Source organism: Oncorhynchus mykiss, chromosome 11 (assembly GCF_057628025.1).
Source record: "Oncorhynchus mykiss isolate SJ-2025 chromosome 11, ASM5762802v1, whole genome shotgun sequence".
NCBI lineage: Eukaryota > Metazoa > Chordata > Actinopteri > Salmoniformes > Salmonidae > Oncorhynchus > Oncorhynchus mykiss.
Window position 1 is genome coordinate 19,936,765 of NC_143032.1, and position 17,036 is coordinate 19,953,800.

Below are 17,036 nucleotides of genomic sequence, written 5' to 3' on the forward strand. Positions count from 1 at the left end.
CCCCAACTCATTGCACAGTTCCTGTCTTCTGTAGTTTTCCATCATGAGACAGGCCCATGGCCCTGAAACTGTTAACAATGTTTCAAGTCAGCTATGTTGCATAACACATACATACATCCACGCAAGCCAACAGCAGATAATATTAAATCAGCTTATAAAAACTTGGCTGCCTGTCGGAATGAAGAAATATAATGTGATACATTAAAGTTTTGTCAGGCTACTTGTTAGCATTACGTTTCTGTAGCACGATAGCTAGCTAACGTTAACTACTTAGCTAATCCCCTGGATTGATTGAAAAATGATCATGCCCCTCCCACAGTTTGACTTGATCTGTGTATATATTTCTCATGTCGTTATCCTTTTTGTTTTGGTCAGGTGAACCAATAGCAGCAAATGTCAGGCCCTGCTTTGAGGACCTGGGTGATGGTGAAGGGAGATGGAGAGGTGATGTGGTAGGGTAAGGTGTATGGCAAGGTAAGAGCAGTGAATCTGATGAAAGCCTCACAGGCTGATTGTAACAAACTCATGCTTTCAATTTAAGAAATATAAACAATTTATAGATTTAACTGATGCAGGTTGGCAGAGTCATGTTCCCATGTTGGAGCCCTGTTATACGCAGTGGAGGAAGGCGACCCCATGCGAGAATCCGTCACATGCACGATGGAACGGAGCAGCTGGCTGATGCTTGCACATGTAAAAAAGGTAGAAATATTAATAATAATTTTCCCTCAACATTCAGCCACAGTGTATCACAATTACAATTCCCACCAAGTGAGTTAACCCTATTGGAACGATGCATAGGGTGTCTAACTTTCACACCAGCGACCTGGGCTAGCTCCCTACCCTGCCGTTTACTATATTGAACTTCTATCCTATCCACAGATACCAGCAGCCCCTGTAGCCAACATCGATTTCTTATCTGCAAGGGCTAAGAAGAGGAGGATGGACCAGGCAGGTTGTACAATGGAGCAGGCAACATCATCCCTGACTTGGCCTCCCGTTGTGAGTGGATCGACAAAAAAACAGGAATAAAAAAAAAAAAACGAAACCAAAATGCTCCAAAAAACGTTGCTCTGATGTTATGCAGGTGTATTATTATTTTTGATTCTTTCTATTATTTTCTATTTAACTTTGTCGGTAGGAGACATATTTTCCCATTCTAATTGTCAAAAACGCCATATACCAGGCATTTGAAATCTTCTTTTTTGAGGCCAGAATTTACGGATTATATAACAAAATGTACATTACACAGGCTTTGTGCTCAAGTCAACAACAAAAGCACTGCCACCCTCCATCATGGGCTGTGCAGTTGACTCCACGACTGTGGACGACCTATGCACAATGACTAAAAGCCAAATAGAGACAGTGGAGGAGGAGACAAGAAGCCAGTCTAAATCCAAGATCTGGTTCAGACAGTGAGCCGGACAAATCATTACCTCCTGCACACTGATCCTAACAACCCATCATATAGTCTTTCAAACAGCATCTGCTACCCAGAGAAAATTAGGTGGGAAGTATCAATTGATAGATTTATCTCCTGAATGTACTGATTTGAAGTTAAATAAATCCCAAGATCAATTGCATTCGTTACAATATGTCCCTGGAAGTCCCTTTATAAAAGTGAATGAATTAGAAAAGATAGCTTTTTATGTTGTGGAGACCTTTATAATATCTGTGTTGTGTTTGTTGTAGTCATGGTTACAGGTTACAGACATGAAGCTGATGCCAAACAGTATGCAGAGGTCATGTCTCTTGAACATGAGAACTTTGTGGTCCATGGCAGTGGCCTTCAGCTGATGCCAATTAGTCATACATAGGTGCCACACCTGATGGGCTCTCTCATTGTTACTCCTGGTGCAGGAGTCTGTGAGATTAAGGTAAGGACGTATACCATACTCAAGGTATGGTAGTGAACCACATTTAAATGGGCAATCAGAAGATGAAACTATAGCAAATAGTTATCCAACCCACAAAAGTTTAAGCTCATGAGGCGTTTATAAGTTGCAGTATATTCTTCAATGATCAATGGTTACTAGGGTTGAGTATTTCCCAGGCATTTTACAAATGTTCCACCCCGAGAATAAATCACTTTTAAAAACCAGAAGTGTCATTCAAAAGCATTATAAAGCATACAAATATATCTGGATTTGATTAGAGATTTGATCAGCATGAAAATTCAAACCTGATGCTATCTGAGCCTGATGAGACCTGTATTAAATACTTTTTATGAGCCCTATATTGATGATATTTAATGAGTCCAAGACCATTATCCATTGCATAGGCTACATGACGTACTGTAGGCTACTGCACATTACGCATGACAGAAAAACAGAAAAGCCCACAGATTTGGCCAGCTATATGCTCTCTTGGGTAACTAAATGAAACTAGCTCCAGTAGGCTAATCTTTTTTAGTGTGAACTGTATTACTGTACTGTATTGTATTATATAGACTGGAACTATACACATCGTTCAAAACATGATAAAGCAGAAGAGAACATGCGATTTTGGTGCAGCACATGCTGCCTACAAAGTTACAAGTATAGGCCAACAAATTTGATTTTAATTTTGAATTATATAGTTGTATAATTAGTATTCATATATAGTATATATAGTGCATTTAGAAAGTATTCACACCCCTTGACTTTTCCCACATTTTGTTACATTACAGCTTTGTTGTAAAATTGATTAAATCAAGTTACCATGATGTGATGATACTATAGGTCTACATGCATTGTGAACTGCGCTCCATGCTGAGATGGGCTGTATGTCCCCACTCTGAGCGTTGATTCATCATGCAGAGGCCGTAGAGAAGACAGATTTAGACATCACATATCATGTAACAGTTCCATTTCGCAGCATGCTGTTCATATAAATAGTTTATTATAATTTAGCGGTTTGTCGCAGTAATTTATCCTGGGAAAAGGGAGTGATTTTTGGCGGTAAATCCCGGTAAATCCCGGTAACTGGTTTCCTGCAATTCAACCCTAAGGGGTACATAATATGAATTTACATTTGCCAAAAAAAATTATGTAGCAACTGTAGATTGGCATTTTAATAAGAGAATAGCTTAAATCAGTCAATCAACCAACAAATCAACTATTCAATCAATAAAACAATCATTCAATCAATAGATCAATACTGTTTAATCATTGTTGGTTCAATCAATCATTGTAATGTAATTTTGTATACAGTAGTAATGTGTCTAAGATTTTTTTGTTCTCCCTCTGGGACTTTTAAAGTTCATCCTATCCTAACTTCTAGTCATCCATCGAATGCACCATATTGTATTTAATAATCAATTACCCAATTATATTCAATCAATCATTCCACCAACCAAACAATCAATAACTCAACCAACAATAAAGCAATCAATTCATCTAAATCGACATCTTATTCCAGTGTCCTTACTGCCACCAGGAGGACATCTTTGTTCAGAGAGTTGGAAAGAAAGAGTTCTGTCTCATAGAATCGGAGAGCTCCAGCTGCGTAGAGACCATGCCTACTACTGTCAAGTTCAGGAGCAGCTTAATATTACAGACATTACACACATTACTGCGATTTTGTTGTTTGGAATAAAAAATACATTTTTAGAGAGGCAGTTGCAAAAGCCAAGATTTTTTAAGCAATACATTCTGACAAAAAATGTTGACCGGGAACAATTAAATTGAGCTCTGGTCAATCTATGGAGCTAATGCTGACAGATTCACCTACTGACAACAATGAACAACAACTTAATACACACAATTTGTCATCGAATCACAAACATAAAATTGATTAATCAAATTATGAATGAATTAACTACGTTCTCAAGTTTCAATGTGTGATTTAGTGTGTGTGTGTGTGTGTGTGTGTGTGTGTGTGTGGGGGGGGGGTCAATGTGTTGCTCCTGTATGAGCTACAATAAACCATTTTATTTGAGAACTATAACAGTGTTCTGGACATTGTCATTTCTTGAATAGCTGTCTTTTTCTGGGGGAAGGGGGGGGGGGGGGGGCAAAGGGACAATGGAGTCTGAGAGATTATTGAGCGCACAACATATGACCCCAGTTTTCTCAATCAGTACAACTGATTCTCCAGGTTTCTTGGTAAGGTACTCATGGCTTCATGGTGAGGTACTCATGGCTTCATGGTGAGGTACTCATGGCTTCATGGTGAGGTACTCATGGTTTCTTGGTAAGGTACTCATGGCTTCATGGTGAGGTACATTGCTCCTTGGCACCTGATATTTTAACACTGACTAACTCTTCCTAGTATTTTCTATTTCTAAAGCAGACAACTGTTTCTTGCCTAGTGTAAATGAAGTGCACAGAGCTTTATGGTGGCACAGTAGAACCCTACCCTGTCCTCTATATTAAACCTGCAGTTGCCATAACAACGTCCCCTGACTCGAGATTGTCAAGTAAGCCACTCAGTCTGTTCTGTCAGCTGTTTGTCACTTACTCTGCCACCCCATGCTACAGAAATAAGTTCTTCCTCCGTTTCAGTAATGGCAGTGTTGGTCAGGTCCGTCTGGCATACGGTGCTGACAGATGGACAACAATATGACATATACCAATGTCTTAATATAACCTTCCAATATCTTTCAAGTTTATTACATTAGGCCTAATGTGCAGTAGAACTCTGGCTGCCTGTTCCTCATGCACATCCACATCTAAATGTACCTAAATTTACCAAGTTCACAACTGAGCCCAAAATGAGATTATTTTCAAATACACAATCATTTCATACCTTGATTACATTGAGACACAATCACATCCCACCGGGCAAAAACTGGGTGAATTAACGTTTCCGATTCATTGATGGCATTGAATCAACATGGAACACTGATTCAATTTGAAAAAAGTCATCAATGTAAGGGAATCTTTTGTCACTCAACTTTGAACCTAAATCCAATGACATGGTGACATTTGTTGTTGATTTCAAACTGAATTCACATTAGTTGACAGCATAACCAAATATAAATAAAAACTAGACTTTGAACTGACGTCTGTTCCCAGTGGGATATGTCCCTTGTTTTGTTGTTGGTGGGAATACTTGGGAACAGATTTCCAAAATTATTTTGTTTAGCTGTTTCCTGGTTATTTTTTTATTTAAAACTTTTTTTTCTCCAAAAACGAACATCCCTTTTCTAAAAAAATTTTTAACTTGGGGGGCAAAGAAAATATAACTCGCGGGCTGTTTTTTGCCAGTGGTCCGCCTGTTGCTGACCCCTGTTCTATGCTAAAATATTTAGCAGTGATACATGAAACTTCATAGTAGACTATGTGCACTATGCTGTGGACCATTTGTACAGGCAGGCCTTTGTGCTTGCCATGGAACCACAAGGTCACTTGTAGAGGCGATTAGGCCCACTCCTAGTGCCACCTCTCTCCTACTCTCTCCAGTCACATACAGTTTATTCTGCAGTGACATTTTGTCACTTTAATGATGGATGGTCACTCAAGCATTTTTATGGCCATTTAAGATTTTGCCCCAGGATGGACAGAGACCCCCGACCAAGCCGTTGTCCATCTGTCACTGTTTCCGGTGGTGAGTAGGGTGAGCCTGAGTAGGCTAATGCACAGCACGCATTGAGGGAAGCCCTGCTGGTTTAAACCTGCACGCAGGGAGTGAGGGAAGAAGGGAGGGGGGATAACGAGTGTAATTTCGGTCTAAGAAGATTAGTCAACGTCATTAGCCCGTTGGAGGCACTTCGGCTGCCCTGGTGGGCTCCGCACCACTGGTAAAGAGCCAGGTAGATACACAGGTGGCTCGAGGAGGCATTGCTCCTCACCTCAGGATGATTTATTTTACTGTGAGTCTCATGGGGGTGGCGAGGACACTGGCATTACACCGGCAGCAGGTATACCGGATTTGACGGTTAACGTTTTTAAGGGGGGGGGGGGGGGGTGAGATCAGAGAGGCGCCATGAAGACGCGGCCCACGGGTATTGGTGCCTCAAACGCCAACTGGATGAGCTCACTCTCCCCCGAGCTCACAGCTATGCCCCTGAAGCACCTTGCAGTGCCCGGTAAGCGCGCGCGTGTGTGTTATGTAAACAATTAACTGTATCTGTTATTTACAGTGCCTTCAGAAAGTATTCACCCCTTGACTTTTTCCACATTTTGTTGTGTTACATAGTGGAATTAAAATGGATGTAATTGTCATTTTTTGTCGATGATCTACTCAAAATACTGGAAGAAAATTCTAACATTTGTAAAAAAAACAAGCAAACAAAAATATCTTGATTGGGTTTAGTCAATACATGTTAGAATCACCTTTGGCAGCGATTACAGCTGTGAGTCTTTCTGGGTAAATCTCTAAGAGCTTTGCACACCTGGATTGTACAGTATTTGATTATTTTTTAAATTCTTCAAGCTCTGTCAAGTTGGTTGTTAATCAGTGCTAGATAGTCTTGCCATAGATTTTCAAAACTGTAACTAGGCCGCTCAGGAACATTCAATGTCGTCTTGGTAAGCAACTCCAGTGTAACATAACCTCATGTTTTCGGTTATTGTCCTGCTGAAAGGTGAATTTGTCTCCCAGTGTCTGTTGGAAAGTAGACTGAACCAGGTTTTCCTCTAGGATTTTGGCTGGTCTTTGTGGTATAATCTGTGTTTTAAATTCACTACTTGACTGAGGGACCTTGAAAATCATGTTAAACACTATTATTGCACACAGAGTGAGTCCATGCCATTTTATTATGCGACTTGTTAAGCACCTTTTTACTCCTGAACCTATTTAGGCTTGCCAATAACAACGGTGTTGAATACTTATTGACTCAAAACATTAACGTTTTTCATTTTTTATTCATTTGTAAAAATGTCAAAAAACATCATTCCACTTTGACATTATGGGGTTTTGTGTGTAGGCCAGAGACACACACATCTCAATTTGATCCATTTTAAATCAGGATGTAACACATAAAAATGTAGAAAAAGTCATGTGGTGTGAATAATTTCTGACGGCACTTTACATGTGTGTGTGTGTGTGTGTGTGTTGTAGGGGTGTCATATGTCGGTCGACATGAGGCGTATAATGATGACTGTTGGCTCTGACTTGGTTTATGACCTCCCACTGGTAAAGTCTATCTGGGGTTATATGGTTTTAACAGCAAAGCCACACTTTAGCTAAATTAAGTTGCACCTTCTCTGTCTGAGAACAGCGTAGGCTACTGTTGGGCTAGAGAGAAAAACAGTGATGCAGCACCTGTGGGTCTGGGGAACTGGGGTGTGACTGATTTTCTGTGTGACGTGTACGTGAGACTGATGTGGCATGCATGTGTTTGTTTTGTTTACAATGTAGTGAGGCTAGCCTAATGGATTCAGAGAGGGTTCTTGGTGTTAATCTGTACTACCTGCATGAGACCTGAGTTTGTGTGTTTGATGGAGAGAGAAACAGAGAGAGAGAGAGGGAGAGAGAATGCACAAAAGTAGATGGTTAGCCCACTCACAAGATCGGCAGAAGGACCTTCACTTCCTTTTCCAAACTGAAAAGGCATATCTTTCTCTATCTCACTTGATCTGTCTTTTCCCCTCTTCCTCCCTCTCTCCCCTCCTCCTCCCTCTCTCCCCTCCTCATCCTTCTCTCCCATCTTCCTCTCTCTCTCTCCCTCCCTCCCCCTCCTCCCTCTCCTCCCTCTCTCCACTCCTCTTCCCTCTCTCCCATCTTCCTCCCTCTCTCCCCTCCTCCTCCCTCTCTCCCCTCCTCATCCTTCTCTCCCATCTTCCTCCCTCTCCCCCTCCTCCCTCTCCTCCCTCTCGCCACTCCTTCTCCCTCTCTCCCCTCCTCGTCCCTCTCTCCCCTCCTCGTCCCTCTCTCCCATCTTCCTCCCTCTCTCCCCTCCTCGTCCCTCTCTCCCCTCCTCATCCCTCTCAACCCTCCTCATTCCTCTCTCCCCTCCTTCTCCCAATCTCCCCTCATCCCTCTCTCTCAGGGTCCCATGACTCGTTTAGTTTCTGGGTAGATGTGAAGGCCCCGGTGGGCCCTGACCAGAAGGCCATAGTCAAATACCTGGCCACAGCCTTCCGTTTCGTTTCCAAGAAAGTCATGAAGAAGTGGTCCATGACACAGGTGAGGGTTCAACTGGTTCAGATGATTAACCAATACTCTATTGAAAAGATGGGATCCTCAGTCTTTGTCAGCATATGACTTTTATCACCAGAACCTGACGTTTAAGGAGCAGCTGGATGCAGGGATTCGTTACTTTGACCTGCGTGTGTCATCCAAACCTGGAGAGTCTGGTACTGAGATCTACTTCATCCATGGCCTGTTTGGACACAAGGTGGATGTACTGACCCCATAGCCAGACACCTAGAAGATCAATAAACATGTTATTACACGAAAACCTAGCGTAAACGTCTCCTCCTACTATTGACTTCTCTCACTCTCTCTCAGGTGCGTGACGGTCTGTCGGACATTAACTCTTTCCTGGATGCCCATGGTAAGGAGATGGTGTTCCTGGACTTTAACCATCACTACGCCATGGGGATGGAGCATCACACCTACCTCATCAACATGCTCCAGGAAGTGTTCGGACCTAAACTCTGCAAGATCGGCGTAGTTGAGGAGATCACCCTGGACTATCTCTGGGAGAACAAGTACCAGGTGAGACAGACAGGGTGAGGTCAGAAACTGTGAACACTCCTCCACGTCCTCCACTTACAGATATAGTTGAACCTCTGATAGTAAGACCCAGTCATCTATAAGTTGAGTGTGTGTGACACCTTAGAGTAATAGTGGAGTCAGGATTTCAGTAGAAGCTAAAGTGGATTGCTTACTAAATGCTGCTGCAGCTATTTCAACCTGTCAATCAGGGATCTCATCTCACAGACATTGATTCTCTTTGTCTCTCTTGCTCTCTTTCTCACACACACACAGCTATTTCGGTCTGTAAGCGGCCAGTAAGTCTTAATGGATGACAGAAGATTAAGTCAGGAGGCAGTTGGTGTGTGTGTTTTGTTTGCACTTGTGTTTGAGAGTGCTTGGGAAAGAACAGTGTTGGTATTTGTATCCCTCTGTGTGTGTGTCTGTGTGAGTGTGTGTGTGTGTGTGTGTGTGTGTGTGTGTGTGTGTGTGTGTGTGTGTGTGTGTGTGTGTGTGTGTGGGGGGGGGGGGGGGGGGGGGGGGGGGGGGGGGGGGGGGATTTGAACGTAATTAGGTTTTATTCAAATGTGTGTTTTGGCAGAAATGCCTTCTGGAACATGTGAACTTTCATGTGCTTTAATAACAAAATTGTATGCCATCTGTAAATACGAATACAATTGTTAAATAATGAGCCTAGTTGGTTTAGCCACAGAAAAAGACAGGAACCTTCCCGCTAGCCATGATTGGGTGAGATAATGGATGGGGTGGACATGCCGAGAGAGGAGTTCGGATTAGTCTGCCATGTAGCACGCTTTTGTCTACAACAATAGCTGCAGTATGTGTAGGTAATATTTTCTAACGTGGCGTTTTTGAAAGATATCACGAAGAACTGCAAAAGTGTTGCTAAGGCTCTCCACTTTCTGGAGGATCGAGCTTTGAAGTTAGTGGAATGCCCAGTGGAAGCCGAGTATGATAGCTAAGGAGACTGAGAAAATTCAGGCGTGATTGCAAGTGAGAATTGAGTTGAGAACAAATAAGGCTAATATACAAAACACCTGTCTCCGGATTCCATCTTCAAACTATGGGCAACCATGGCATCTGTGACAGAGGGAGAAGCATTCATCCTTGTATACGGGTAAGAGAGTGTAGCTAGCTACATTTGCAGATATTATACGTTTCATATTTTGTCAGAAAGTTGTTTTTATTGCAAGTTAAAGTGTACTTTTAGCTAGCTAGCTAACATTGAGCCTATACTGAACAAAATATAAATGCAACAATTTTAGTTCATATAAGGAAATCTGTCAATTGAAATAAATTAGGCCCTAATTCATGGATTTCACATGACTGGGAGGGGTGCAGCCATGGTTTACCCACTGTAGAGCCAGGCCCAGCCTGTCACGTTCGTTGTATGGAGGAGACCAAGGCGCAGCGTTGTACACGTACATACTTACAATCCCGCAGGTGAAGAAACCAGATGTGGAGGTCCTGAGCTGACGCGGTCTGAGGTTGGACGTACTGCCAAATTCTCTAAAATGACGTTGGAGGCGGCTTATGTTCGAGAAATTAACATAAAATTATCTGGCAACAGCTCTGGTGGACATTCCTGCAGTCAGCATGCCAATTGCACGCCCCCTCAAAACTTGAGACATCTGTGGCATTGTGTTGCGTGACAAAACAACACATTTTAGAGTGGCCTTTTACTGTCCCCATCACAAGGTGCACCTGTGTAATAATCATGCTGTTTAATCAGCTTCTTGATATGCCACACCTATCAGGTGGATGGATTATCTTGACAAAGGAGAAAATGTTCACTAACGGTGATGTAAACAAATTTGTGCACAAAAATTGAGAGAAATACGCTTTTTATGAGTATGGAACATTTCTGGGATCTTTTAATGCAGCTCTTTACATTTTGTGTTTATATTTTTGTTCAGTGTAGTTGGTTAGCTTTAGCTACCTGTAGATTCATGCAGTGTAGTTACGTTATGAGTTGGGTTATGGTTAGGTGTTTAGCTAGCTAGCTACATGTCTAGTAACCATTTCACTGTACTGTTTACATCTTTTGTATCCTGTGCATGTGACAAATAAACATAGGCTTTGTTTGATATAGTGTGTGTTTACCAGAGATGGTAATGTGAAGAACAACATGACCTGCACCAAAGTCAAATTTGGATATAAAGTTAAGTCAATGAGACAGTGTCCAAGTTCAAAAATTCTCTGGTAGAATGCCTGCTTTTATTTCGTCACACTCACAACCGTAAGCTATTTTCTGTAATTAGCTTTCCATTAACTTGTAAATAATGATCTTGTAAGTTTATTTTCCTGTAATAATTAATACAAATGAGCTAAAGTTAAGGAGTTGTCAGCTATATGATATGGTCATTATTTGAACTGGCTGGCCAGCTAACTTAACATTATCTAGCTAGCTAGCAAACTAGAAACTAACCAAAACATTGTTTAGAAAGTTGTTTTTAGTTGCCTGGTTCGCTAGATTGACATATTTTTAAACGGGTGGGTTTATTGCTGTTAAAATACACCAGTTATGCTATTTTGGACCACCAGGCTGCTGTCGTTTTTGGGTTTATAATTGTTCATAACGACAACAACAAGTTTGATGTTGGATGACAATAGAATGTTCATGATGTCACTGCGACAACTGTATACAGACATGTCGATAGACATAATATAAACCAGCCTTTAGTCTTGGGTTGTTTAAAACACTACCGTACTCACTGTTTAGCACATGGCCGCACATGTGAATCCTTAAAGAGATGGGTGGGGCTAAGCTTAAGGGGGTGTGAACGATGCTGAATGGATGTAGACAAAGAAGAGCTCTTCAGTAGGTGTACCAAAACATTCAAGGGACATTTTCTCAAAATAATGACTATCCCATTGTTCCTCAACTGTAGTGTATGATAACATGATATCCAATGTTAAAAACACAAAGTTTGCTACATAAGACCGAATTGAGCCAATCGGTCACAAATTTCCATTGGGGTGGGGCCAGGGTAGATGTCTGTTGAGGGGGTGGGGAGGATATCACATAATTTTATGAATCCGGTGACTGGGTCTGCTTATTCATTGATGTTATCGCCAGAAATAACCCAGAACATATTCCAGTCGACGTGATCAAAACAGTTGGAACCTGGATTCTGATGGGTCAGACCAGCATGTACAGACCTGACCACTGGAACTTTCCTTGAGTCTTTGTTTATAGGCGGGAAGGAGCTAAATGTAGTCATGGTCAGATTTGCCTAAAGGAGGACGGGAGATGGCCTTATACCCGTGTCGAAAAGGTGTGTAGCAGTGGTCCAGCATTGAATCTCCATGAGTTGGAAAGTCAATGTGTTTATATTAATTTGGGAGCACGGTTCTCAAATTACTTTTGCTAAAGTCCCCTGCAACAATGAACGCTGCAGGTACGCGGTCTCCAGCTTGTCCAGGGTCCAATAAAGATCTTTGAGTGCATTTTTGGTGTCGGCTTGGGGCCGGATGTACACAGCCATGTGTCGGCTTGGGGCGGGATGTACACAGCCGTGTGTCGGCTTGGGGAAGGATGTACACAGCTGTGTGTCGGCTTGGGGAAGGATGTACACAACCATGTGTCGGCTTGGGGAGGGATGTACACAGCTGTGTGTCGGCTTGGGGAAGGATGTACACAACCGTGTGTCGGCTTGGGGCCGGATGTACACAGCCGTGTGTCGGCTTGGGGGCGGGATGTACACAGAAGTGTGTCGGCTTGGGGAAGGATGTACACAGCCGTGTGTCGGCTTGGGGGCGGGATGTACACAGCCGCGTGTCGGCTTGGGGAAGGATGTACACAGCCGTGTGTCGGCTTGGGGGCGGGATGTACACAGCCGCGTGTCGGCTTGGGGAAGGATGTACACAGCCGTGTGTCGGGTTGGGGGCGGGATGTACAGAGCCGCGTGTCGGCTTGGGGGCGGGATGTACACAGCCGTGTGTCGGCTTGGGGGCGGGATGTACACAGCCGTGTGTCGGCTTGGGGGCGGGATGTACACAGAAGTGTGTCGGCTTGGGGAAGGATGTACACAGCCGTGTGTCGGCTTGGGGGCGGGATGTACACAGCCGTGTGTCGGCTTGGGGAAGGATGTACACAGCCGTGTGTCAGCTTGGGGAAGGATGTACACAGCCGTGTGTCGGCTTGGGGAAGGATGTACACAGCCGTGTGTCGGCTTGGGGCCGGATGTACACAGCCGTGTGTCGGCTTGGGGGCGGGATGTACACAACCGTGTGTCGGCTTGGGGGCGGGATGTACACAGCCGTGTGTCGGCTTGGGGGCGGGATGTACACAGAAGTGTGTCGGCTTGGGGAAGGATGTACACAGCCGTGTGTCGGCTTGGGGGCGGGATGTACACAGCCGTGTGTCGGCTTGGGGGCGGGATGTACACAGCCGTGTGTCGGCTTGGGGGCGGGATGTACACAGCCGTGTGTCGGCTTGGGGAAGGATGTACACAGCCATGGTGATAATCCCTAAGAACTCTCTCGGAAGGTAAAAAGGACAACATTTGATGACCAATTATTCCAAGTTGGGTGAGCAAAATCTTGTAAATTCCTGTACGTTTCCCCATCGCACCACTTGTTATTGGTCATAAACCAGAACTCTCCGCCTTTGTTCTTGTGTGTGTGTGTGTGTGTGTATGTGTGTGTGTGTGTGTGTGTGTGTGTGTGTGTGCGTTTATCAGAAACATCTCATTTGGAGATGTGGTCAGGTGAGTTTCTGTTGTTAGTATGTTCTGTGACCCTAATCTCGATTCTAGAGCCAGATTACCTGGCTGACAGGTGTGTAGTAATCAGACAGTTGACGAGACCGGTACAACAGGTGAGTCATAATTATGAATTAGCAGATAGACAGATTAAGGGTTAAGGTGTGAAAACGAAATGTTCTGAGAGTGAGTCTGAGTCTTGTGTGTCCCAGGTCATAGTATTCTACCACCACCCGTCAGCTGAGAGCTGTCCATTGATATGGCCGGGCAACAAGTGTCCAGCTCCTTGGGCTAACACTACAGACACCACCAAACTCTTTCAGGTCAGTGTGTGTGTGTGTGTGTGTGTGTGTGTGTATTTTGTAGTGGATGAGATAAGGGGATAAATCTCATATAAAAATTCTATATAAATCCAACTGATGTTGATAATGATTACGATTATGATTCTAGTTCCTGGAGACAACACTAGGTGAGAGGGCTAAGATGGGGTCCTTCCACGTGACTCAGGCCATCCTCACCCCCAGAGTCAAGACCATTGTCAAGGGCCTGGTCAAGGGGCTACGCAACTACCTAGTTGAGAGGTGTGTGTTATTAGTGTTTCTGTGTGTACTGAGCGTATAGTATGTATTCTGATAGCAGCCAGCAGAGGGCGGTATACACAGTCAGTTTTGTCAGCTTATCAGTCGGTCAGACTCCCAGTAGGGTGAAGACCCTAAACACAGACTAATCTAAGGTCAGTTTGGCGTCTCCCCCTAATACTTAAAGGTAGGACTTGGGGAAGGTAAACTGTAAGGGTAATTGTTAGTTAGACTCTCCAGGTAGTTGCCCTTAGGTACAGATCTAGGATCGGGTTGCTCTCCATAAATCCTCACATTAACCATTAAGAGATGACAACAGAAATCTGACCATAGATGAGTGTCTAGAAGCGACTCTGAAGCGGATATTTAGTGGAGACGGCAGGCTGGGAGGAAATGGCCTAATTTTGCATATCCACGGAAACAAGATGGCTTATTATCACAGGATAAACATTCCCACTTCCTGGTTTTGTCCTGACGGCTGCAGGGGCTTAGTGGAAGGTTAAGGGCTCTATCACTGATACGACCCTGGCCGTTGTGTGTGTGTGTGTGTGTGTGTGTGTGTGTGTGTGTGTGTGTGTGTGTGTGTGTTTGCTGAAATGCACCCATAACTAAAACAGCGAGAGCTCCAAACTTAAACAATGCTTTGGATACAATAACTATAGTCTGACTCAGACACAACAGCTCTTACACTCCTTCTTTTCTCTCTTCCACTCCCCCTTCCTCCCATTATCATCTCCCCCCTCTTCCCGTCCTTCTCCCCTTCTCAGGAACCTTCCCATCATATTAACGTGGGTCGAGACCCAGAAACCCGGTGTTGACGGGATTAACATCATCACCTCTGACTTTGTGGAACTGACTGACTTCGCCAACACAGTCATCAACCTCAACAACCTCCTGCTCAACTAACAGGACCGCAAGAAAACCTGACTAACGCCACCATAGAGTCAGAATGAGTAGACTGGATATGAGTCGAAAAGAAACCCACTTGGATCTTTTCACGGTTCCGTTTTACCCATCATGGCAGCTGCATCACTGATCACATGACCAGACACTCTGGGACACGTGATAATGGGACACTCAGACATACATCACGTGACTATCTCATGCACTTAAAGCTCACATGACCAGTATTGACTGATCATGGTCCGGAAAATGACCACAGAGATTCACATATTGCGCTTATAAGTATAGCAATGTACAAGGGCTGAGACTGCTTAAACACACACACACACACACAGATTTAACACTATTTCAATGGTAGCAGTTTACAGCTGTGTGTTGACATGCAGTTATTATGATAACACATTCAAGATAGATCATAGCAATGTTATCTTGATTTATAACTAGCAATGAAAGTCTGGCTACAGCCACTCACACACAGCTGTCTGGATGTGCGTGTGCGTGTGCGTGTGCGTGTGCGTGTGTGTGTGTGTGTGTGTGTATGTGGCTTGTGGCAGTCCACTGATTATCACACTGACACAGAGAAAAACTCCCAGACTAACTGTACATTTCTGTGGTCCTCCTGGGGGGGAATGATGGGAGGGAGAGAGGAGGAGAAGAGAGGTGGAGACCCAGACAAGGGCAGACAGAATGGGGAAGAGCGATAGAGAGGCACTCAAAGAAAGAATAAGAATCAAGGAGGAAAGAAAGTGTGTGTGTATGAGAGAAAAAGAGAGAGAGAGAAATAGAGAGAGAGATTGTATCAGCACAGCTGCTGTCTGCAGGCAGTGAGGATCTCGTTTTATTCTCCCTTATTGGGAAAGATGTTTTCATTTTAGCTCCCTCCCTTTTTCAAATCAAATCAAATTGTATTAGTCACATGCGTCGAATACAACAATACACCTTACAGTGAAATGCTTACTTACAAGCCTCTAACCAGCAGTGCAGTTTAAAAAAATACAGATAAGAATAAGAGATAAAAGTAACAAGTAATTGAAGAGCAGCAGTAAAAAATAACAATGTATACAGGGAGGTGCCAGTACAGAGTCAATGTGCAGGGTTACCAGTTAGTTGAGGTAGTATGTACATGTAGGTAGAGTTAATTAAAGTGACTATGCATAGATGACAACAGAAAGTGGCAGTGGTGTGGAGGGGGAGGGGGGGCGGCAATGCAAATAGTCTGGGTAGCCATTTGACTAGATGTTCCTTCCCTTTTTCTCAACTGGTGTGTGGGTGTGTGTGTCTCTCTCTCAGGCCAAACCGCATTGTTGACGCTCTTGCTCTCAGTATCACACATGCACATGCACACACACACACACACACACACACACACACTAATTGTAGAGTCATTACACATACCACAGAGGCTTGTGGGAGTGGAGCGTCTCAAATGGACGAAGAAAGACAGACGCGTTCCTCTGTTATTTGTTTGTTCTGGTTTCTCTCTCTCTCTCTCTCTCTCTCTCTCTCTCTCTCTCTCTCTCTCTCTCTCTCTCTCTCTCTCTCTCTCTCTCTCTCTCTTTCTCTCTCTTTCTCTCTGGTCCCGATGATCCCAGTCAGTTCCCCAGGTCTCCAGGGAGAGTCAGGGTTTCTCGACCCCAAAGGGACCCTCGCTTCAGTGGGTACAAGAGCATTCTGATGTAGGGCCTTGGTAGTAGGTTATGGATGTCAGGGCAGGCGATGATAATCACATCCCGATCAGGGGACTCCAGGCCTCGCTCTGTGTGGCAGGATTTATTTAACTCATTATGAGAGGTGTCAAATGTAATGGCCTAGTATGATGCTGTGACTGTGTGTAGAGAAGAGATAATGGAGGGAGGGAGAGATATTGAGATGGAACTGGTTAAATGCAGCTTGGAATCACACCAAACCACACGGAACCTACCCAAACCATTCTGGATTGTACACACTCTAACCCTCTGGAGCAGTGTGCAGTTGTCCCAGACACTGATCTGTGGTCAGTTTAACTGTTTCCCCTCTAATAGAGCAAGTTAGGAGTTAGGAGAGGATAAGCTGATTCTAGATCTTTGCCTAAGGGTAACTACTGCAGAGCCCTCTCATTGGGCTTCTCTTTGACTGACAGTTTGTTACAGACTTCACTCAACAATCTTTAGCCGAAATGTGTTTCCTAACCTAAACACTGAGATTTGTCTGAATAACGTGTTTTTCTGGAATTACAAGGCAAAGAGCCCCTGATTCCAAGCGGCATCCCTGTCATAACAGCTATGTT

General features: G+C 43.8%; 1 protein-coding gene across 1 annotated transcript; it reads left to right on the forward strand.

The window, feature by feature from the left end:
* The first annotated feature begins 5,662 nt into the window (after positions 1-5,662).
* Positions 5,663-16,047, forward strand: plcxd2 (phosphatidylinositol-specific phospholipase C, X domain containing 2). The gene is made up of 7 exons (XM_021622342.3): positions 5,663-6,010; positions 7,916-8,052; positions 8,144-8,263; positions 8,377-8,586; positions 13,502-13,612; positions 13,740-13,870; positions 14,635-16,047. The coding sequence occupies exons 1-7, from the start codon at positions 5,908-5,910 to the stop codon at positions 14,771-14,773; spliced, it is 951 nt and encodes a 316-aa protein (XP_021478017.1). The 5' UTR covers positions 5,663-5,907; the 3' UTR covers positions 14,774-16,047.
* Positions 16,048-17,036: the final 989 nt, after the last annotated feature.